This window comes from Corvus hawaiiensis, chromosome 12 (genome assembly GCF_020740725.1).
Source record: "Corvus hawaiiensis isolate bCorHaw1 chromosome 12, bCorHaw1.pri.cur, whole genome shotgun sequence".
Lineage (NCBI taxonomy): Eukaryota > Metazoa > Chordata > Aves > Passeriformes > Corvidae > Corvus > Corvus hawaiiensis.
In genome coordinates, this window is record NC_063224.1 from 3,890,829 (window position 1) to 3,916,220 (window position 25,392).

General features: G+C 40.8%; 1 protein-coding gene across 2 annotated transcripts in view; it reads right to left on the minus strand.

The window, feature by feature from the left end:
- Positions 1-1,332: 1,332 nt before the first annotated feature.
- Positions 1,333-25,392, minus strand: part of CDH13 (cadherin 13) — a 451,854-nt gene continuing 427,794 nt past the window's right edge. Inside the window, exons 12-14 of one of the 2 annotated variants that reach the window (XM_048316534.1) lie at positions 21,877-22,110; positions 20,412-20,627; positions 1,333-6,746 (exon numbers count right to left, since the gene is read on the minus strand). In XM_048316534.1, coding sequence (XP_048172491.1) covers positions 6,739-6,746; positions 20,412-20,627; positions 21,877-22,110 — 458 coding nt within the window. In that variant the 3' untranslated portion in view covers positions 1,333-6,738. Of the gene's footprint in view, positions 20,628-21,876; positions 22,111-25,392 lie in introns of both variants that reach the window. The other variant, XM_048316533.1, reaches the window with a different exon arrangement.

Sequence of the window (25,392 nt, forward strand, 5' to 3'; positions counted from 1 at the left end):
AAGGTTGTACTGAAGGCAGAGGGGCTGTTCTGATTTACTCTTGCTGAAGGAAAAAACCATAACTGGGCTGAACTGTGCAAAGTTACCAACTAACAGCAGCCTGCAGTCCAGAACGGATGGGGTGAGATGAGACACAGGAAGGTTGAAAGGGCAGCACGGAACTTCCCCCAGCTAAAAACCATTCAGCATTTTCTCTCTCTGTTAATGCTTCATTGCTTATGATTTAGCTTTGTGCTGCTTCAAACCTTCTCTCAAGGTACAAGGCACAGCATTAGTTTAGGGCAATGATCTCAGCTGAGACCAAAGGAGGTGACGCACGTTTGCTGTGGCTTTCAGGTAATGACCTTTTGCTCAATTACACCACAAGGTTCATGTAGGCTCTTTCATCCTCTATTTATTATGGACCACATGAAAAAACCCTTTAGTTTCAAAGTCTGATAAAGCCTCAGCAACAGCCAGAAGCTGAGGTGGGTCTCGGTGACAGAAAGCTGCTGGGGCTTGTATTCAAATGTTTCCTTCAACTGCTGCCCTCTCTTCCCAGCTTCCTCTATTCCAACAGGTATTAAAAAGCTCTTTTCAGAGAATTTCTACCTTTATGTGGCTCTGTCACTTTAGATAACTTCCTAGAAGATCTAAAAAACAACTCAGAGGACCTTCAGAAAGCCAACAGGCTTTAGCTTTATGCTGGAACAAGAATCCCCTGGTAAAGAGAGGTTTGTTCAGCCTGTTCTGTGTTGTTTGTGCAGTTCCTGTGTCTGTGTTCTCTCTAAGCTGAACTGATGCTGGTGGGTGGGGAGGGTGACCAGGTGAGGCAGAAAGGAAATGCAACAAAAATCCATGAGAGTTCCTGGCCACAGCCCAGCCTTGAGACATCTGGTTTTTGTCTGGCTGAAGGCAACCTCTGTAATGGAAATGGGGCTTTAGAAGGCAAATTATTGTTGTTGCCTAAATATTCAGCTGCTGCTTTCTTGTGTGATAAAAGGTTATTCTTGTGTGGTCAAACCACCCCTGGAATGTCCAAGGCCAGCTTGGATGGGGCCCCGAGTAACCTGGTGTGGTGGAAGGTGTCCCTGATCTTTAGATCATTCAAAAGATTGTTTTTAGGGTCCTTCCCAACCCAAACCACTCCCTGTGATTCTATTTACCTCTTTAAGCTCCCAGTTCTCATTCTCAAACCACATCGTGGTGAGGTGAAGGCTTCAATTTCTCTCTTTCACTAAGAACACCCTGGGGTTTCTGATATCTAACACAGGTTATTCCATTCCTTTGCCAGTCTGGAGGTCATTTTATGGCCCTCCATTCCTGCAGTGAGGTCTACATCCAGACAGAAGGTAAAAGCCCATACATCCTTTATTTGAGCATTTCACAAATAAATTACAAGTTTCTTTGCAACCACGTCATAAATCAAAACGTTTATTTACACCTCAGAAACAGCAAGCGATTCAGCAACTAGGGCCCAAAGGAACGGTTGACTGGAAAAGTAGCTGAATTAAGCATCTTGAAAATCAAACAAAATATTTTTCTCCTTGCCTGAACTATTAAAAAAGAAAAAAACAATAATAAAAGAAAAATCTTGATGGTAACTTAAAGGGACAGAGAGTGTTATGGGGTAGATGTGGTTGTACAGGAGGGTTCTGGCTGAAATAGCAACAACAACACAACTCGTTTGTGCTGAGTTCCCCATCACAGTCCCCCTGACACAGATTTATTCCTCAGTCCCAGTCCCAGGCAGGGGGTGTGTGCACATCCAAACACCCAGCCTGGCTCTAGACTGCATTCATTTCACCCCAAATTACAGAGTACAGTCACTTGCTGATGCAGAGGAGGAGTGTAATGTTCAAGGCTGGATGAAACTTTCCCGAGCAGCTATCCCACTGAAAGCTCAGGAATGAGGAATTCTGGCTCTAAACCCTTCTCTTTCCACTACTGGTGACCTGCTGATCCACAGACAACAAAAATATGAGTCAGTAAACAATGATGCATATCTTCAAATGATATAACTGTGGTACGAGGGGACAGCTCAAGGTGGCAGAAATACAACAGGAGAGTTGGGATAAGCCTAGGGTTTAGAGTGTGGGTTTTTTGCCTTTTTTAGTTGGCTTTAAAGCAGACTGGTTCAAAATATGTAGCCCATACTGTCCCTTATCTCGTGAATTCATCCCTAACTGGGGGAATTAAACTGCTTATTCCAAGTCCCCATGTTGTGCCAGTCTCCTTCCACCTGCATTTATATTATATATATATATTTATATGTGTATATCTCTATATATCTACATATATACACACATAGCAGTTGTGCAACTAGAAACTTTCCACTCAGAGTGGGAGAGTGCATCCATTCCACTGGGACAAACCCAAAGCAGCTCGTGTGTCCTGGTGTGAGGCAATAGAACGGGGCAGTCAGTGGGTTATGTGCTTTATGTAGGAAAGACTCAGCTATATCTGCTTTAAATAGAATGGTTATAATGATAATTACTAATGTACGCCATGTTGCTTCTAAAGATTATAGAGCACAGAGCTAATGGAAAGAAAATAATTGCTACTTTATTTTTCTTGTTGTTAGCATTGGATGGGATCTCTCAGACAAGAGAGTTTCTAGAGATGCAATAAAGGCAAGACAGGAGCAGAGTTTTGCTTTAGACTTGGTGTTCTCAAGCCAATGTGACTTTAATATAATTATTCTTCTTTTAAATTAAATAAAACATTTTTAAACATATTCTGAAAGTAACTTAGCCTTTAGACCAAGTGAGGTAAAATTATTTCTGTACAGAATTCTGCTACGAGTGAATTAGTAACATTTGAGAAGAAAATTGGCACCTTTCTCTGTATGTCAGACAAGAGGCCTTTGCAAATGAAAGACAAAAGTTGTCAGTATAATATATGTCTTTTTGTAGTGATAAGGCATTTCAGATAGAGCCCTACAAACTGCTTGTAAGTCCATAATTTAATAAATGAGGTTTGTATTGTAGTGATCAAAAAAAATTATTCTGTAAGAGACCAGGACAAATTATTTGGCCATTTCAAATAAAGGTTAAACCAAATTATTCTGAGAGTCTTAGAAGACACGTTCAGGTGGTCAGTGAAGGGCACAAGTCACCTGTGGGTGGCTCAGGTTCTCTGGATGTCACAAACCCCAGACTTCTGATAATGCGTAAGCACTCAGCAATCCTGTGACAAATCTTGCAGCTTTGCTCTTCACAGCAAAAAGCAATATGTGGGGAGGTTTAGATGAAAAATTTCATCTAAATATGATTAACTGAATCTCAGTTCTCGTGAAGGAGTTTCTGTTTGATTTACAGCAATGTACACATGGTGAGAACGGGGCTCAGGGAGTGTGTTACCCGTGTTCCACTCTTACCTAATTCTCCTCCACCCCCAGCAGGAAATGCAGCTCGTTTCCCTTTTTACTCTTCAGACCTACAGCTACTGAACAAAATGGACATTAATAAATGCACACAGGCATATTGGAAAAGCACACATGAGAAGCACAGATCAGGGTTCAGTTAGCAACACCAAGAACAAGACCTTTTTCTTGCTAATAAACCCCTCTCACTGATTGTTATTCCCAATTTTTGTTTCAGCAGCAGATAGTCTTTCCAAGGGAAATGGTTTTTACCAACAAAAAAATTTTGTGCATGTTACAAAATGATAATCAACAAGTTCACTGCTTTTCTGACTCTAGACAGCATTTATGGATCTACAAACACAGACTGAAGTAAATGTTGGTGGGACTAAAACAGCTGGGTAGGAATAAGGGACATGCTATAAAAACAGCAAGCTTGGCTGAACAAATGTTAAACATAATCAACTATTAGGAAATAACACAACCAGTTTTGTAAATTTTCTGCTTTTTCATTATATTGTAGAAAAATGGATAAACCATTGTTGTTCCTTTGTTTCAGGAGATGGACATCGGATTGTTGAATCAGAAATGACACCCTTTATTCAGGTAGGAGAACTCAGATTCTGCTGTGGTTCCTCACATGTGTCACGCTCTGAACGTGCCACAATCTGTGTTAAATGGGGAGAAACTTTAACATGGAAGCTTCATCTTCTCTTGGCATGGTCAGCTAGGACAGGGATCGGCTCCCTGTGGAGCCTGGGACACTTGGGAAAGGCTGGGAGGCTTTAATGTGTGAGAGCAGAAATAAAGGGAAAATGGGAATGGAGGGTTGGATGCACCTCAGGTCAGAGCTTCAGCCAGACTCTGATCCCTCTGCACATCAAAAAGTTGCAGTGGATCCAAGAAGAAAGGTCTTCTCCTTGGGCACAGGGTGGTTGGAAGAGTCTTCCCATTGTTGGTGTAGCTCCAGGCAGAAGAGTTTTTTCCTTGTTCCTCATTTTGGATGCCCTTGGAATGGTTCGCCAAATGCTCTGTGAGCCTTGGTTTAAAGCAGGGAAGGGGAGATTTCTCTGGGACTCGATAGAAATGACCCTAAAGTCAAGGGGGTCTTTCCAGAGGTGGGCTTTGCTGGGTGGAGAGAGGAAAAAACCAAGTAGAAAAGAGTATTTGTGGGGGAGGGTAATATAATTTCTTTTATTCAAGATAGAGGTTTCTTAGCTCCAAGCACAGGGTGCAGAAAGTCTTTGGGTGCATTCATTGAACATACATGTTGGAATTCCAGAGGTGCCATACACTGGTTGAATTGTTCCTTTTGGAAAAAATTTGCTTGAAAATAATATATGTATATTTTTAAAAAAAGATGTGATTGTTGATGGCAAAGCAGCAGCACGTGGTCATTACAAGGTATGGGCAGGGAGAAAGAATGAGAAGCGTGCCCATGGTAATGTTTGGGATCAGGCACTTCCCTGCTGGGATGCCTGAAGCTGCCAAAGCCACTCCTGGTGTCCTTGGCCAGCTCCCACTGACCCTGAAGTGCCACTTTGGTGACACAGAGCGAGCAGCTCCTGCAGGGACCAGGGGGAGATTTTACTTGGTCAGGACTGCAAGAGTTAAGCTGGAAGAGAAAAACTGGTCTGAAGGCAGCTCATATCTTATCAAGTAATCTACAACGTTAGGAAAGCTCACAACACAAACTCATTTTTCCTCTGTCGCTGCTGTTATTACTCCTTTTGATTAAAAAAAAAAAGGAAGAAAGAAAAAAAACCTGTTTCGTATTTGGTACAATACAGGAAGTCAGAGAAAAAGCTATTGTACAGCAAATTTTAACCACCAACACACATTTAATACCTAGTGTAGCATTATGGGAAACTAAATGCATGTTTGGACTTTTTTTAATGTTTCCAAAAATCTTTACTATTGAAACATAGACGTGGTGTGGAAGATATGCTCATAATCTCACTGTAGTAAGGATGCCATAGAGTATGACCCATAAGTACTGTAAAAATGCTAACTAAGGAATGCAGCTGCAAAGTTCTATTGCATAAGGAAGCTTTCTTGTTTAAACTTTAAATAAGCAAGTTTATTAAAATATTCTAAGACACTTACCTTACCCTAGTTACTGGCAAGCTCTAATAAAAGCCACAGTCTGTCACTAGTATACTTTTTGTGTTAATTTTATAAAAATTTGGTGTGAGCTTTGATGGATCATTTACAGTTTATTAACAAGATGATCATCTTCATACAGTTAGAAGGAATTTTTTTTTGACCTTACATGCTCACAGAATAAAAAAGGATCCACATTCATAGAGAACAAACACCCTTTTTTCCCATGTCTGCAAACGAGTGTGGTAAGTTTACACATACAAAGAAATGCTCTTGTTACTCTTAACTGGAAACTGTGTGTACGTGTGTATGTATATATATATAGCCAAAACTATGGATTTGTGTGTTTGTGAGGGTATTTATAGAACAGGGCACCTGTGCTCTTCCTGGCACAGAGGCTGAGAGAGAGACCAGTGCTCTGGCAAACACTGAGCGTTGCTGTTTGACTCAGCTTCTCACCTGCAGAGCTCACTGACATTTTGTCACCTGCCCCAGCAAACGTTTCACCCCTTGAGCCCCTCAAATCAGGCTGAGCTGCACACGGATCACAGCTGGCTGCTCCTCCTGCATCCTCAACTCCCTCTGGGGCCCAAGAAGAGCAGTTCAGGTCAGGAACAAGCCCTGGGGACTTGCATTTCTTGTTTGCTGAACCTGAGGTACGAGAAGGGCCACGTCGGTGCCCTGGTTGGGGTGGGGTGGCCACGGGCTCGCTCCTCCTGGCCACGCTCTAAACAGCAAACACAGCAGGCTTAGCCATGGTGGAACAGCTACAATTCATCTGTGGCTGTATTATTCTGCTCCCTCCCTTTGCACACTCCAGATGAACATTTTATAAAAGCTAAACCTGTGGTATAACTCTTCTCTCTATATAAATATATATATATACATACACTCATACATATACAAATACTAACCCACAACAAAATATTTTCTGAACAGTTGAATAGCAACAAGTCAACAGATAGAAAAAAATGGAGTCAATCTGGTTTGTTTTTTTTTCTGCTCCCCCAAGGTTGGGTTTGGATGTCATGGTCTTTTAACATTCAGAGAAAATTTTGAGTAAACCTTGTGTCCTGCAGGAGGAATCCATGGGTAAAGGGAGGAGGGGTGGAGGCTGTCGAACACCAAGGTACAGTGGGACAGATTGAGTGAGGTTGCAAACTAAACTGGAGCAACTGAGGCCGAGGAGTGAAGAACAGTAATTGTAAACTGCAATCTTCAGATCTGACGGTTTTTCTCTTCTTCTCGTTGCCATGGCAACTCGGTAGGACAGCTTCAGATGGCAGGAATTCTTACAGACCTAAAGGATGGGAGATAGGGGTGAGTATTGCTATGCAAATCACAGCATCTTTTAACTGTTTGTTTGGGTTTCTTTTCCCCCACTCAAGCAGCTGGCTGAGTGCACGTACACTGCCAGCAGTTAAATATCAATTACCTGGGTCCAGAAGCAATTGCTTGTGAATGCAGAAATCTCCTAGAGGAAACCCCCAAAATGTCAGTGGGGCAGTCAGAGACCTTTGTGGTGTAATTCTGGAAGATGTGGTGTGGAAATACGAGGATAAATCCTGAGCCAGGACCTGATCCCTGCCTTGGACACCTCCATCAGTTACATTTGTGCAGGAGAACAAGGAAATGCCAGTCCCTCCCTCCCCGCACACCCTGACAAGCAAAGAGCAAACAAACAATATTTTTTGAGAAATACCACTCTGATAGTGCCTTACAGCTTGTGAATAGAGCAGAGGATAAAAGGCCTGATGTATCATATCAATATTGTTACAGAAATATAAGACTGATGTGGGTTTTTTATTAAATGAAGTGAAGGTGGCACAACTTGAATTCTGGTTTAGATGGAAGAGATAATACCGAGGCAGTAAAGAAGTTAAGAAAGGAGAGTTTAAGAGCAAATCCAGCACTAGCTGTACCTCACAGCCTATAAAACCAGGGGGAGGACACATCAAAACTCACTCAGCAAAAGTTTGTCTAACATTTATTGCATCTGTGCACTTAAATGATTGTAATACTGCAATATTGATAATTTTGTCACAACCACAGAAATGTAATGGTCAGTGTTAGGTGCTGGTTTGTGCCTTCTAAAAATTTTTAATGATCTGTTTGCATTTTGGGGCAAGTTGAATTTAATGTAATTATTGATAAGGCTGTTTTACTTTATCCGTTTCTTTCTTGTTGTCATTTGAATTGATGTTAATATTGAATTCTGCAGCAATGCAGGCACCTGGATGGCAACACCTGCCTGGCCCCTTCCCTGCAGCACCTCACTTCTGGTAAACAAAGGTAAATAAAACAAATTAAGTGTAAGAAATCCACAGAGGGCCTGATGGATGGGGCTCACTGAAGTGAGAAATTTAACTGAGATTTCCAAATCTGGAATTGCTTGGCATGTGGATAAAATTTAGCATGCTGGCCACAAAATCAGGATCCAGACTCACATATAGGAGATTTATGGTCATGACTGCCAAAGTTTGGATATATCTGGATTAGGGATTCCAGCTAGAACTAAATTCTTGTAAACAACTTGATCTCCTGGGCAGTGAAGAGAGAGAATTTGAGGCTCTGATCTCACAGACCACCTGAAAAATAGCCTTTCCAGATCCCAACGAAGCTTAGTGTTATCGAAGGGCGTTTGTTTAATCCTGGCTCAAAGGAACTAATGCTGGCTCTGGGATTGACGAAGCTGCTCTGAATCCTGAGGAGATCCTTGGAGGTCTTCCTGCTAAGGACAGGCACTTGCACATGATGAATGCACAGCAGCTGTGGCACTGAGTTTCTGTACAATCCACAGGCTGAAACATCACCAGAGAAATCTGCCAGCTCAAAATTTATAAATATCCCACCAACTGGAGCAGCCAGTGAACTGCTCCACCAACAGCCTGTAAATAAAGGGCAGGGTCCGGTGATTTATGTGCACACTTGAAGAAAAGCTTGTATATTTTACATTATATTGACAGATGTAATGAATGTTTCTACCTTTTATACACGTTGCCTTTCCCGAGTAAATGGTGTACAAAAACTAGTTAGTTCAGCTTTAATTACGAATCTTTTCCCTTTGCTGTTTTTTGTCTGTTGAAGGCCAGTTTCTCTCACAATAAGCTCTTGATCCTCCCTGTTACCCCACCTGCCTCTGCAAGCACTGCCCCATTCCTTACTCTGTCACCTCCAATCCCTGCCTAGATTTTTTTCCACTGAAATTGCTTCTCAGCTTCATCTTTTCTGACCCAGCAGCTGCCTTTGATCCATTTCATCACATGCCTGAAAATCTGATGTTCCCTTGGCTCCTGGGACAGTCTCCTCCTATTATTTTACTATGATTTCTCTAATCACTTTTCCAGCCTGTCCTTCTGCCTCATTCCTCCAGTCCAGTGTTTTTAGGAAGCCTTTTTTCCCCCCACTTTGGTTTCTTCCCCTTCCCAGCAGCACCATCCATTCCTGCTCAGCAATCACACTGGTGCTGGCAGTTCTGCGACTTTACTCTCTTTTCCTGCTTTTCCATTTAGTCTAAAATGTCAGCCTCTGGCTCTGATACCTTTTGGATGTTTAGCTGACAGCTCTGCACAGCTACAACTCCACTCTTAAATCTTCCCCCTAAAGCACTCCCTTCTAGTCCTTTGATTGCTCAGGACAACACCATCATCCTGCCTCTTGTTCGAGCCTGAAAGCACAAACAAACCAGAGGAGGTTTTTGTCATGGAATCTCCTTTCGAGGTCTGTATATTTAGGCTATGTCAATCTAGAGGATTCTCTCTCACACATTGTCCCAAAGGGCTTTTATAGCCATTCAAACAGCTAAATCTCCTACCCAGGCTCTCAGTTAGGTTTGCAGCATCTCTTCTGAGCCCTTGACAAATTGAAGCTGCTGTGTGCTCATCTCCTGCCAGCCTTGTGCTGTACATAGCATTTTCCTGCTCTACCACTTCGACGAAATCTCTGTGGCTCCTTCTCTGCCTCTTTCTCCCTGCACATTTCTGGGTTATCCCTGCATGACCTGTTTTTCTTCTCATTCACAGCCCGTGGTGACAACTTCCCTGACGTGATTTCAAAGAAACCTGGGCACCTTCTGTAGAAAGCTGTGTCCCAACATCTGCCTCTGCTGACACTTCCACGAAACCCTTGGCACTGGCCAAGGGTGCCAAGACCACTCTGAATTCAACTAAACCTTGACTGAAGGTGTGTTAAAAGAATTATCTGATTCCAAGGACTGCCTGGAACCCATTAATGATGATTGACCCTTCTGCACAGGTGGATTATTAAAGGAGTAGCTTTTGCCTCTGAAAATCAGATCCAACATTCAAAATTATGCTCTGTAAAATTTCAGTAGCCAACCATCTTGGGTGAGTAAGAATATGCAAGATCAAATCTATCTTGGTTCTTTCTGTTGCACACAAAGTGGATTGGAAATTGCTTCTGTCCTACAGAGCATCAGTCTTTTAGTGCCTGTGGTTAATAACAGAGCATCAGTTTACAAATTTACTTTCTGCAAGGAGTCTGATACAGCCATGCAAGGTGTTAATTGGCCAAACATTCTGGCCAGTAACTCCCTTAACATAAAATCTACAGAAATCAAGGATAACCAAAGTACTGCCCAGAAAACTCAACCCTGAATGTGAAGAAGTCCACTGAGACCAACACAACTGCTCTGTTATAAACTCACTGGGGAGCTGTGAGCCTCTGGTCCTTATTTAAAACCTGTCTGTTCTCCCATCTGGATTTCCAATGTTTATTAATGTTTCCTGTATAGGAATTGTAGTTTTCATGTTGGCTTTTCTTTTTCTTTATTGTACCCATAAAGAAGGAACAAATGAAAGTTCCAGAAATGCTCTCACAGAGCCAAATTTTTAGAGTCTACTTCTTATTTGAGCTCCAGCTCTAACCAGCTCACCTGGAGGATTCTGGTGTTTATCCACTCACTTCGAGGGGGTTGCACTGGTTTTTAATTTTTTTTTTAACCCATTCTTATGTATTTTATAACACATATGATTTAAAGATGATTGCTGCTGGCAATAGGTCATAAAATATATTAGCATTTCAGGAACACTGTGAGCATTAAATGTGTAAATAACGCATGCATGGAGCACATTTGCTGATCAATGAGAACTATTTCCTTTAAGAACTTAATGCCCTGGTAAGCCTGTGCCTGGCAGGTTTACATCTGCACACTAATGATAATTAGGCCTAGTAATTATTTTATTTTCTTTTTATCAGCTCTGTCTCCATATCTGGCCTCAGCACTCGAGAGTTATTACACGCCATGTGCTGGTTTAGATGAGATTTGACAGAAATTACCTACAACAAGTGAGTTGCTGCCCAAGGCACTCAAGCCACAAGGTGTGGGGTGGGAATTTTTGCTCTTACCTGGTCCCTCCCACCTTTCCTCTTGGGAATCTGGGGATGCACCAGCAGCACCTAAGTGAGCACAGCTACAGGGAACTTATTTCTCCAGAAATATCTCTCATTTGAGTCTCTAATGTGATCTTCACCAATTTTGAGAGACACATTCAGCCTCATTCCTGCTAAGATAACAGTGAGATAGTAGCGAAAAAGGCAGGGTTACTGCCATGTGTTTCTGAATTATTACATTTCTGGTCAATGGGCTCAGATGAGAAAGCACAGCAGGTTCTTATAAACAGCTGGTGGCTGTTGGCATCAGTGCTTTGGCATTGGAAGAGGATGTTTGCTTGTGCTGGTCAAGAAAACTGACAAACACTATGGATTTTATCTGGATCTAAGGTACTAATAGCATTATTAATAATAATTATGCTATGGGGATATAGGTCTAAGTTCAGGGCAGGGAGACTCATGACTTAGAAACCTAAATGGAACAAAACCCCTCTTTCTACTCCAACCAAAGTCTATTGATGTTGACTGCATTTGGAAGAGTTGGTGTTGGTGGCCCAACTTCCCAGGGACAGCCCTGAACTGGGGTTTCAAAAGCTGATTTGGTTTGAAAAGGTGCAATCCACCTAATTCAGCCCAAGTGGTTCCTAATATTGGCTTCCTCAATGACTACAGCTCCCTTTCAGCCTTTTTCACAGTGGGCTAACTCCAGGTTTGCTCCTCTTGTTGATCTACACGACAGGAGAAAATGAAGGAAACAAAAGCACGTCATTTAAGACAAAGATTTCATAAGCTGCATTCCAGGAAGAAAGCAACTGGTAGGATGTAAATTCATTCCCTACGATTCAGGCTGCCAAGAGCTCTTATTCCAGCAGAACTCTTCCCATCAGCCAACTAGCAATGGTGTTTGCAGAACTTCTGATCTCAGAAAATGCTTTGGTGTTTCCCAGCTTTCCCTGCTGCAGCCTGAGCTTTCTCTGAATATATTTACATATTAGTGACTCAATTCCCTGCTTATTTTAAAGAAACAGGTCTAAATTGAGTAATTAAAAGCCTTTGAAAGATGTGTTCCTTATGAGACCAAGCTCGCCCTCTATTACACAGATTCTGCTTCTACATTTCAGTTAAAACCTCATAAAAATTAAAGGCATTTAAGTTTCACGCTGACCCTCTGTACAGGAATGAGCTTTACCCAAAATGCATTCATCCTTTAATTCCCATTAAAATAAGAGAGTTAACACAGCTGGAGTTTGGAGTTCAGCTCATGCATGCTCCATTTCTTTCAATTACCCTTTCATCAGAAATATTACATTAATCTGGCATAATTAAAAGTCTACATTACATCATGGACTTTATTGAAACCTCAGTAATGCTAAAGAGGTAACAAAAATGATAGAAGAGATCAGCACCGTGTTTCTGATTAGGCAGCTAATCAACATCCAGGTCCTTCTTTCCTGGATTTACCATCTAGGAAAGGTCATTAATTAGATGCATAGTTATTAGTTTAGCCTTGAACTTAGGAAAATAGAAATGATTTTCACGTGCGTCACTGGGTGATTTGCCATGGGTAACTTTCAACACCAGAAGTTTCACAGTGTGAAACACTGTGCCTATAAATTCACCCTGTGCCTATAAATTATTATAAATTTCACCCCAAATCTCACTGAAGGACTGTTTCCAGACAGGTCCCCTGTGTTTTCAATCCTGCTATTAAGAAATTTGGGGTTAATATCAGCCAGAGCAAACTGATGATCGCACTGGACATAACACCCTGGGCAAAAGTTTATAAGGACTACAAAAGTAAATGAGTTTATCCTGAAAATTTGCAGCTTATGACATCACACACAGTTTGTTTCCCATTTATGTGAGAAATTATTTCAAAGTTGTTAATGATAGGAAAAGCACCGTGTGCATTAGGGCTGTGTGTGAAATGAGTGTCTCATAATTCTCCTCAGAGCTTCAGTGGGCTCTCGTAAATCAGTGTCAGTGTTTAACTTCAGAAACTGAAATGCTGCCATGTGCTCTGCAATCAGCCCAAATTGGCAGGGCAGAGGGGAAATGTGCCAATCCCAACTCACCAGTGCTCATGGGGGACACATTCCTGCTGCTGAAATCATTTCACCTGTGTGACACCAGCAGAAGATGTGTCTCACACTGCTAATTTATCATAATTATATTTACTATAATATTTATTTCTGTATTTTATTATAAGGCTGCAGTGACAGATCCAAAGCAGGGCTGGTGGAACCCAAAGTGCTCTTCTGACCCTGGCAAGGGCACTGTTGAATCCTCGTTTGGGCCTCTCCTCTTCCCTGTCATGTCCCCATGTAATGAGCTGTTCTTAAGAAGTGCATAAAAGAAACACTCTCTGAAAGAAAAATTGCTCAGGTGAAGTAAAATTCTGACTCTCCTTGCTTAGAAATACAAGGCCATGTGCTACCCAGCCCAGTGCTCCCCTAGGTTTATCAAATAAAACATCTTCTAATGTAATTCCTGTTCTCCAGGGATATGAAGAATCTTAGTGGGAGACAGGGTAGTTTTAGGGTAGAATGGCCAAGATGTATTCCGTTATTATTTTTTTAAATTGATGTGAATTTCAGTTGGATACTTTCCCAAAGCAATGTTGGGAATAGGGAATAAATGCTTCCTTCATTTTTCAGTTCTGTTGAAATGAAACAATTGCAGAGGTGGCTGCCTGCAGCCTTTGTGGATATTTTCCCATGCTCTAATCTGATAAATTGACCTGAATGGTTGAAAATATTCAACAAGTGAAATGAATAAGTACAGTTTTGCAATAGCAGCCTTGAACAAGTCTGCTGATTTCTTCATATGGATGCTGAGAATGAAATGCATCAGCTGTAGCAGGGAGCCCACCTTTTAAAGGAGTGGAAACTGCTCAGGCAGTCAAATCTCCTCTCCCACAGCAGCACAGCACGGGTTACCATCAGTTTTAAATAAGTAGGACATGAACAGTCCAGACACATTCTGATCTGTAGGTATAGGCTAAACCCCTCTTGAAATCCTAAATTAATCATCTGAAGAAATTCTTATTGAGAAAGAATAAAAACTAGAGGAATGTATTATGCTTAGAAGCCACAGAAAAGGAAAAACCAAACTAGAAAATTGCCAGGGTTGGCTGTGTTGGTATCAACCTGCTCATTTCAAATTCTTTGAAGAACTACTCCTAAGCATGGCACTTACCTAAATACCAACCAATGCCATATCCCATATCCAGTTATATGGATAAAGTAAGGCTTTAAGATGTAGTCTGAAATGCTCCAAACATCAGTGGCCCTTTAAATGGCTCTCTAAGTTTCCACCGGGTATTACAAAAGCAAAGGCAACACCATCAAACCTTTAGGCACAACAAATCTCCTCCTGATCTTTAATATCCCACCCAAATCTGAATAGAAAGCTGTTTACATTGAGCTATTTGGATGTTATAGAGTGAGGAAATATCCAAGGACAGACACAGTGAAAAGAAACAAATGTCCTGTGGTGTATAGCGACCATTAATGGCAGAAAAAAATACTTCAACTGGTCATATAGTCAGTGCTAGTTTTTAATCATAGGCCACTCCACAGCAGTTCTGATGATAACTATCTGAAATTCGATATTTATGTGGCTTTAAGAAGTTGTTCAGAAAAGAAACACAAAATATTATATATCAACAATTACTGTGAAGTACTGTTGAGAAAATGAAAACATAAAAGTGTTCACTTGAATTCACAACACTAAGTGGCCTATCAAACCAATCTCTTTAAATGTCCATTTCGTGCCTCCAGAATGACCACCAGGAATAATATTGCAGCTCTTAGGGAAGGAGCTGCATTTGCTGCTAACGTGGCTCCCTTTTGCATTCCAAACACACAGCTTCTGAACTGTCCTATTTGTTCACCTCTGCACTTCTGGAGCATGTTTGGACGGTTTCAAATGTGTGTAAAATGCCATTTCCCACATAATTGACTCAATAAAATGTAATGTTATTAAACACATTTTAAATATGCTGATGTGCAATTTGGGGGCATTTCTATTTGTCTTGTCTCTCCGACCGGGTGTACAAACATCCTGTCTCCAATTATGGACATCCATATGGATTTCTGGGCCATTTCAAGCCCCATTAACTTTAGGTGGGCTCCCAAAGCCAACTGTACAATACATTGCAGGACTGAATAAACCTGCAGAGGAATCAGAAGAATGGACACAGCTCTGTGTTAACAAGGAAATTCAAATCAAGGCTGGCTTGAATTGAAGAAATCCATTAACCCCCAAGCCATCCTTTCTTTAATAATCAAACAAAATCGTTAAGGACACAAATAAAAATGGTGTATTTCTCATACAGGCATGGAAGAAAGCATCTATTTTAGTGATAATTAGCAGCAAAAATAATAATAATGTTAATGTGGGCCAAAGGATCTGTAACAAAGGCAAGGAGTGATAGTGGATATTGCTGCTGTTATTATTGGGTTTGGGAGGTGAGATTTACACCACTGGAACTCACTAAATATCAGCAATTTCAAATTACTTGGAGAGCATAATTTAGGTGATACTTTAGGTACCTACATGGTAATTCTCTAATGCACCAATCTAACTCAAATTAGAGCAGTGCAGAAAAACCCCCAGCCACCCCAATAAAGCACCTTTCATAGCAAAACACTCCCCATTTTGATGGTTTTTGTAATGCTAGCCAAAGTAGGGACGTTTCATTTCTCAGAAATGGGAAAATGGATCTGGCAAATTTCCTTACTCTTGTTAATTAAACTGATCTTTTTTTTTAAACTTATTTTTAAATAACACTACTCTGAAAAGTAGAAAATTGTTGTAGAAGATTAAAAAGCGCTAAGACAACCTAAAATGCTAAAAAAACCAAACCCAAACCCAACAAACAAAACAAAGAAACAAACAAGAAGTATTTGGTTTAGCAAATTCACCTACTGGGAACCCTTCCTCTGATGGTTCCTCTTCAAAACTGTATGGAACAGGGATGAACTTTTTCTTTTTTTCTTGGGAAAACCCAAAAATTTTACTGTAAAAACTGAATTTTTGAGTCCTGAAGTAAAAAAAAAGCAACTTGACTGTTTCAAACTAAGCCAAGTAACTCAAAATAAAGGCTGAAAAGTGGGAATGTGCAGGTAACAAATCTGTGCTGGTAATGAAAAGAGCAGTGACCTTAAAGGTCTGTTCCATTTGAAACCTGCTCTGATTTGTCTTGTTCTGGCGCCATTCAGGAATGCATTGTTTCACTTTTCAGCCATTTGATGTTCCTGCACAAATAACACGGGGTAAACAAGAGATTCAGGGGCTGCTGTTGCTTTGAAAAATGAGCTGGGTGAGAGATAACGCTGCAGGATTAACTCTGCCTGTCCAGGTTCATGGAAATTCAAACCCACCAGTTTAATATAATTCGATTTGTTTTGTGGTAGTGGTTTAGTAACAAATACATCATTTTCAAGGGGGAAAAAAACCCCCAACCTGTGTTTTCTCTATTGGCCCTGTAGCTGCATTCCTCAAATCAGAAAAAAACAATATAGTGAGGGACAGCCAGCTCTAAATAGGAAAAGTTTGTGGAAGTTAATAGGAAATTAAATTCAGGGGTATCTCTAAGGCTTCTTTGCAATCGCAGCACAGACATCTGTGCAAGTCTCTGTTTTTCAAACACACCTGAGGCCTTTCACCCTGACTTTCACAAATTAATTGCAATGTAGAGACCTCCAGCTTATTTAATTTCTTTATGGCAGCATTTCCCCTGTAGTCTGGCACCTCATTTTCTGTTCAAAATAATGGAACATTTTATTTATTTCAGTTCAAGTCAACTTACAGCTTTGTAGTCCACTGGCCAGGTGAACAAAGAAAGCTTCTTATCCATGGTTGATCGTCAAAAAAGATAAAAAATTGGGGTTTTTTTCAGTGTGAGTATTCGAATCCCAGTCTCTTTATAGCAAGGAAATTTAAGTAAAATATTCCTGACATGACTATTGTGCCTTTGGTTGTTCTTTTATTCCCTTCATTCCACGCTTTTGAATCTAACATGGCCTTTAATGTCAGTAGAATATAAAAGAAAATATGAAATGCAATTACCATTCTATGATTATGCAATTAAGTGAAATAGTTATTATAAAATCAAAAGCCCAGAATTCAAATACTCCTTTAAATACCAATAATAATATAAATAATTTGTAATAGATCTAAAGCCTCATTCTGCTAGCCAGAGTGGCTCTTTCTCAGTCTCCTGCAGGGCCTGGGGGAGATTTTGTTGCTGACTTTGTTATGGCAATATGAACAAATTTGGTTTTGGCTTGTTTCACTTTGCCTCCATTTCCATCCCTCATCCTTATGGAATGTTGGAGCTTCTCTCTCACTTAAAACATTCAGGAGCCTTCCAGAGGGAGCCTGTTTATAATTCTGGTGGTGTTGAGCACGTCCCTTTGGTTCCATTAATTCTGAACAGAGCTGTTTTAGCTTGGAAACACAAGATGACTGAGACAATGCAGCACTCAGGGACACCATGGACAACCTCAGAGCCAGCACCAGACACGCTCCTGACAGATTTTCACTTTCCCCTGCTCACTCCCTTCCTCAAGTAACTGATTGCTGTAGTCCCCCTCCCTGACAAGTATCCCAGCTTGTTTTTTCCATTTTTTTTCCTCAATCTGAACTACTAAATTCTGAATTATATCTGAACTTTTCCTTGCCTCATCTCCAGTAATGGCAAGGAAAAGCTGGCAGAGGACAAAAAGCCACCACATGAAGTCTCATCTTAAACATGGGGTCTGCATTAATGACAAGTGACAGGATTCTTTCCAATATTTGTCACCGTTACCTATTGTAACTTTGGAAACTCCTCTGCCTCTCCACTCTCTGCTGTTCCAGCTTGACTCCCAGTGGTAATTAGGTTAAGTACAAATACGCAAAGATGCTCCTTTTCCCAATCAACTTTGTGTTCATCATCTTTTAATTCCACCAGGCACCTCGTTGTTGTGTCACACAAATCTGCCCCTATAGTTTGGCCTTTTATCATTTCTATTTCTGGCTGTCGTGAACTCCTCAATTTTTCTTCCAACTATATCTACCTTTCCAAGGGCTTCTGGGCAACTCTGCAGTCTGTATCACATTATCCCTCAGTATAGTGAGCACAGTAGGGCATCTCCAGAATGGGAGAAACTGCTGGGTTTTGCATCCATTTCAGTTTTAATCAGGCTCTTCACTTGTGTGCTCAGACACTTCAGAAATCTGCCACATCTGACTTCTTTCATGATTTACGAAGGAGGTACATGTTCTAAGTATAGATAATAATTGCACCATTTAAATGATAATACCAAGATGTTTTCTATAGGAAAGATAATCATGCAGAGCTCTTTTCCCACGAACGGCTCTTTCCGAGGGCTATCTATCCTCACACCAGATGTCAAATACAAAAAGAAATACTTTGGCATGAATAACAAAGTTCATTTGACTGAAGGATTTACCTCCCAGGAACAAGAGCCTCATAAAACACAAACACTGGGAGCAAAGTGAGCCACGTAAGGGCTTTTGCTAAAATTAAACCCATAACTTGCCACTAGAAATGGGACGTTTCATCTGTTCAATAAGCACTAAAGTTCTCTTTGTTTTTATGGCATCGTAATCTTTGATTATTCTGATAAATATTTGGACTATACAAAACATTGCAATGGCGCTAATCACGGTTATAAAAAAATCTGTGTGTGGAAATGAATTGGGAATGGGGTGATACCAGCTCATTTCAGGGAAGTTCAAACACAGAACCACATTCTTCTCACTGGCTCCCAGCCTCATTCTTTCCTGTCTCCATGCAGTCATCCACACCTGAGGAAAGTGCTCGTGAGAGCTGTGGTGCTTGCTGGCTTTGCATAGGCATGGTTAGGTAACAGTTCCAGAGATGGAATGGCAGCTATGGGATACGCTTGGGATGCCAGGGGCTGCATTCCACCCACAGCTGAGCTGGACAAGACCTGTAGCCAAGAAGAGCAACTCAAAAAGCACTTTCCAATACTTAGAACTGGCTTTATAGTTCAGCCTAAGGAAAATGATCAGACTTCTTGGTGAGGGCTGCAAAAAACCAACATGAAAAGAACAACTTTCCAAAGCAAAAAGCTTTTCGCTACCTCATTGTATTCTGAGCAGATGCATTAATGTAAATAAAGTCCAAGTGCAAATCATGTCAGATAAGAAAGTAATTCCAGCAGTGAAAGTCACGCCTAGTGTAGCAGCAGCAACATTTATGAAGTGGCAACAAGAATATATTTGAATCAATGGGCTGCATATTTATATCACTGCTGCAATAGTGTCACACCCTGTCAAATATTTTTAACATATTACTCCTAACAGCTGAAGTTTGCATTTGGTTCCAGGAGACTAAACCCAGAACAGCTGAACCAAAGCCAAAGCAGATACTTTAGATGTCACTGATTGAGACTAAGAACATGAATTTGCACTTAGCATTTATATAGTCCTTTTCATCTTCAAAGAGCATCACAAACCTTAGCTAGTACCAGCTCACTCACAATGACCTTCATGCCAACCTTTTGGGATAAAAGGAGTCTACGAGAAGGAAAAAAAACGGGCAGGATGTGTAATCAAGCACACACTAAGCCTCAGATGTGTAAAGGATCTCTCCCTTGACCTCTGTCCCTGCCTCGTGGCAGGTTTTCTCTCGTGGAGAATAAAAGGCCTTTCACCATGGCTCAGGTTTTAAGTCCTCACATAATGTATTCTGTTAACATAAGATGATGGTAGCAGTCCTTGAATAACAGATTTACTATCAGAGTTGTATTGTTAATTTACTATCATGCCTTTGAAAGAGATTAGGAATTCAAAACTAACACTGCATCAAAAATTTTGCTGGCAGCTGTCACAGGACCAGCCAGGGACACACCCACGTTAGATTGTGGACTCCACAGCTTTGAATTCCTACTTCTGAGTCATTCTGGGATTTTTAATTTTAATTTTTTTTCCACTTCTTCCAATTCAAGTTAAGAATTTTGTAAATCTTGTTTGGAAAGCTTTCTCAGAAGCAGCAGAAATTTCATTTACCTGTCAGTTCTCTCTGCCCTCCAACCCAGACTGGCCACTTGATTATCAGCTCTGGGTGGTTCTAAGCCCAGAACCTTAAATAAGTTCCTCATGTTCCAGTCACTTGCACATTTTATGTGGAGGAATAGATTGAAGCAGACAGTCCTCATTTTCCTGGTGACCCAGAACAGCCATTGTTACACGAACACCTTTAATCTCCTCTTTCTGGGTTTGAATTGAATTCAAGTGGGGAGAGATGAAAGAAAGCACTGCACAAATCTGCTACTACAGCTGGTACTTCTTAGTTTATCATATGTTAGCTCTGATTCTCTTTGATTCTTTTGAAAATTATTGCTTCTATTTCTTAATTTGACAATCAGGCATTCATTACTATTTTTTTTGACTATTTAAAAAAACCCTCCCCCCATCTTTCTCACAGCTACTCCCTCATGGAAAAAGAGCCCAAACTTATGCATTGTGGTATCAATGTATGAATTTAACTTCTCCCTTGGAGGGTTTTCTTGTGCAGAGTACAAATGAGCAGATAAACAACACTTCATTACTTACAGCTCAGCAAAAGACTTACAAAATAAACTGAGGAGTGAAAGGAGGATTAGGGTCAGGCTGATATGGAGAGCATCAGTTGCACTGCAGTCCATTTTGGATTTCTTGCAGGTACACACTTGTAATCTCAGTTCTGTGGTGTTGGTCAGAGGAGGTTTTCCAGAATCTGTCACTGAGATGGGGATGTTGTAATTGGCCTTTTTCAGGTTTTGAAGCAGGATGACCTGGGCATGAGTATCTGCAAAGGATGAGGGGAGAATTAGCCAAATGTTGGTTGTCTGGAGAGGTAGAGGAATCTGCAAGCAACATCAGACATGTCAAAGTTATTTATGGAAATTAGGAAGAAAATGAAAATACACTAAGCAAAAATAATTGAATTGGAGGGAAGAAGAGACAGAACTGAAATTCTTTCATGGACTGAAAGCTACTTGCAAACTTATTCCAAACCCCACCAAAAGAAAGACTTGTAAGAGCCCCTTTTGTTTAAATACATTATTTAGTCTAAAAGTTATTGGCAGAAGTTGCCTGTGAAAATGAATATACTAATGAAATGCTAGGGCCTGTCACCCCCAAAACAACAAGAAGAGAGAATAAATTTACTTGCCAAAGGAAAAAATAACTCTTCTTGCCAGGAAGTACAAAGCTGCTGAACCACTCTCACAATTTCCCTGAGAAGGCAGGGAAGGGAAGTAAAGCCCCTTCCAAACCCACAGATCTGCTGCACCTGGGGAACTGAGGGTCACAGCAGCTGTTGGCACCCAGGTGGGTGTGATAATTCTTTTAGGGTGTTACAGAGGGGTGCTTTGATGTTTGGAGAAGAGCCAAGAAAAAGGCTCCTCCCCTTTGTCCTGCAGGCAGGTACAACCATCACATCCATCTTTAGTTTTTTTCTAAGACTGTGACATGAACTAAAAGACTGGAGTGTGGCAGAGATAAATAATACATTCCAGAAAAGAAATAGGAATAATCTACATTAAGAAGAAATAATGTACTTGTGCCACAGTTTGACATACAAACCTTCTGCAGTTTCATGAGCCTCTTACCATTCATGTGGAGTCCCATGCATTGGGGTATTTTACTTGTGAAGAGTTCAAATACTTAAAATTAGGAAGTTTTTCAATTACATTGCTAAAGCCCATGCAAGAGTTTCATGCTGTCCTATAGCAAAGCCTTGTGCACCTTGTGCAAACAAATCCTGTGCCATGAATTACAAAATTATCAGTCATTAGTAGCCCCTCATTAACACAAAGAAAAAAGACAGTTCAGCCAACATATCGGAAAGGAAGAAGTTTCAGGTTTCAGAACCAGTGTGTTCCACTGGCAGCTGGTCCCAGCAGATCCAGCACAGGGTAAAGCAGCAGCAGTGGGTCCATCCTACAAGATTTTCAAGCAAAACTGCTCCTGAATTCCTACAGTGCCTCAGGGGGAGTACACTGGGATAGAGGAGTGCAGGAATAATTACACAATAATCAAAGTTACAGCCTTACTGTTAAGCCTGTTGATTCTCCACAACTTTTCTGGGCCGGATTGCTTGCTGAGTTCAAATTTGAATGGATCTGTGTTGGGATGAAGGTCTTTGTCTGATGCTCCTAGAACCACTACCCTGAGATCTTTTGCATCATCACAAACTTTTGCCAGTGTTGGATAAAGGGATGGGACATTGTCATTGACATCCTCCAAGGTGATGTGTAAAGTTCCTGTACCCGTAGCAGGAGGGTTACCTATAGGAAAAAACAAACATCTGTTTATTAAATCATATTTCCATAAACTCTCGCTCTTATTTGCACCTGCAAGCTTGCAAAGGGAAATAGTTTTTATTGTTCTTACCTCTTTTATATGGAAATTATTGCTTAAAAAACCTGATGAGCCACTCTCGTAAATTCACTGTTGCATTTTCAGAATGAAGCCTGTCTGATTCTCAACAGTATGGAAAATTATTCTAAGGAAACCTCTGGGAGAGGAATATTTTGAAGTTAAAATGAGAGCAGGACATGAATAGATATCTGGAACAGAATCTGTTCATCAGCACATACTGAGAGAAACATACTGGGAACCATCCCCTGGATAGATAGCACAGTATTAAAAGAACCAAGAATAAGACAAGGAAGAGGAAAAGTGTCAGCAGAGAGGAATCAGGTTGTGGGGTGGGTGCCCAGAAGCAGAACAGGACCAGACCATTCCTAACAACCCTCAGGGCCACATGGAGTTATGTCAGCAGAAGTGAAACCTGTCAGCAGGCAGCTCTGGGAAATGAGATGAGTTATTTACCCGTGTAGCAGCACAGTTTCAATCCTTCTCAAATGATTTGCCAGCCTGCCTCAGCCCTGACCTGAGTGCCCAGCTGCAGAGGTGAGGGTGTTGTTTATTCACCGTGGTACCACTACAAGGCTCTGTGCCAGGGCTGTGACTGACAAACCAGCCCCGCTGGCACTGGGGGAGCTGGGAAGGCAGAGTTTGCCTGCTGGGAGCCGGCCTGGGACCAGCACCTCATTTCACAGGGGTCACCCAGGAGCTGACGAGTGCTAATAACTTTCAGTCACTGCAGATATGTGCCGTGGCTGAGCCAGTCACCCACTGCCTTCAGCCTAAAGCACAGCAGCTCCTTTCAGCTCCCTTTGGCACCCCATTAAAATCATCTCAAAGTTTTCAGAATGCACGTTTCATCCTTTACTGTACCCGGCACTGAAATGCTGCACTCGTGGGTTGTTTATTCCTTTTTTTTTTTTTTCTAGTTTAGCACAGGGAACTGTGATCCCTGCACTTCCCTGAGCACAAACCCTTCGCAGGCAGAATGGATTCAAGAGGCTGCTCTTAACCTGTGCAGCACCAGGGCAAGGTGCCAGAGCACTCGCAGTTCAAGCCTGCAAGAGGCTCCCTTCAGCATAATCGCCCTGCCCACTGCAGCCCAATAACCGGGGAGACATCGCTGTGCCGGGGGAGCATCCCAAGGGAGGAGCAAACACCCCGTGGTGTGGATCTGATAAACTACTGCCTGCAGCAGAGTGCAATTAGTCCTTCCAATAACAAATGTTACTGATGGTGACACTTCATCTGTTTCCTGCGCACAGAAATGCATCACAAAGGCAGAATGTTCATCCTTCTCCAGCTTTGCCCTCCCTTCTCATCTCACACTTTGTCATCAGAAGGGTTAGGGTTGAGTTCTTTTTAATGAAAAAGAAACTATTTTTCACTTTTTATTGGACTAATTGAATTTGCAGAAAGACTCCAATACATTTTTTGTTCTTGATATATTATTAAGTAAAGTCATATGGCAGAATGGATGAAAAGACATTCTAGTATTTGAAATATGATCATAAAAGGCAGCCTTTCATGCACTTAATTAAACTGCTGTCTTTAATTTTGAATGCATTATTTCCACACTGGACTGATAATGTCTTATGCACTGCCCTTCTTATCTTCCTCTGAAGTCAGTAATATTAAAATCTGCCTTTTGAAATGAAGAAGCCAACAGCATTATGGATGTCCTGATATTTTGTCACACACAGATACGGCTGTGTTCTCCCTGCCGTGCAAATGTTTCACTCTTTGAATGGTTCAGGGGCTGGGCAAATATTACACTTAAAAAAGAGAGAAAGGAAATTGCTTCTGTCCATTTCAATGACTTATTCTCTGCTTGGTTTATTTATAATGATTTAAACAAAAAATCTTTCTGTGATTTATGAAGACCTCCAAAAGGAAAACAAGCAAATGTCAGGGTCATAAACTGGAGCTTGTTAACACACGTGTCATAAAAATATAACAAGAAATGAATCAAGCAAAAATGGTCACAACTCATCCTTTGGGAATATATGACTTTCGTAAATTTGACAGTATTATGCTGTTGAAATAATTCAAAATCCCATGATCTCCAGGCGCCTTTGATTTTGAAAGGAAAGGTACCCACAGCATATTTTAATTCCAAACTAAAACTTCTTCTATTTTTTATTGTCAAACCTTGTGTCTGAAAGCAAAATTAATGAGCAAAGCAAGACCTAAAGGGTCCAACAATCCTCGGGAGCAGCTTTTCCAAAGAGCTCCGATCCCATATTTGCCACTGACCAGAACTGGCCACCCCTCCTGAGGCTGAGCACTTTAATTATTTGGGTGCCTTTAGAGCCACTGGGGACAGAGAGAATTCCAAACTCCCACAAGTGGCACATCTGGGAATATACCACGACAATCACAGGAGTGAAAAAGCATCACCGATTTGTGTAAAAGCTGCCAAAACAGAGGCTGAAGGATGGATAATTTCATCCTGAAACAAAGCCATAGCTTGGTGCTGAACTGGAGTCTCCAATGCAAGGGGCTGTTACCAGGAAATGTAGATTTTAAATTGGATTTGAGTGCTGCCAGCATAAATGACCATGTTGCTACATCCAGTTGGAAAAAAAGAGTTTGAAAAGAAATCTTATAGAAAAAGATACTCTGTATACTTTTAATGCTTGAATCTTAATGAAAAGCTGTACAGAATAATATCAGAATTATTAGTATAAAGTCTTAAATTATAAGCCCTCTTTGGAATAACTGAAGTGTATTTTTTGCAATGTTTTTCTCTGAGAATAGGACATTATTTTTTAATATTCAAATTATATTAAAACAAATTTAATATAATAAGAATATTGATACAATTTCGTTTAATTTGTGAAAACCAACAGAAAATCCTCAAGAAATATTCTCCCTTCTTGTTTGATTTTTTTTATTTTGACACCAAACCTGATCTCAGGTGGAACGAGTTGCCCAAGGGACAGTAAGGATTATCAAACACAAAAAAGAACTTTTTCACATGCTTTAAATAAACCAGATGAAAGTCAGTTTCCTTGCAAATAATATAAATTGTCCAGTAGCATGGCTGGGGAACAAAGCATTGATAACCAACGGACAAGAGAAATGTCAGACACAGAAGTCAAAAGGTGTTAGGGCTGGGAGGCCCTGAAGCTGTGTTTTCACTTATATTTAGGTTTATGGTTTATATCATAGTCTTATAGCAAATGAATATTTATGTA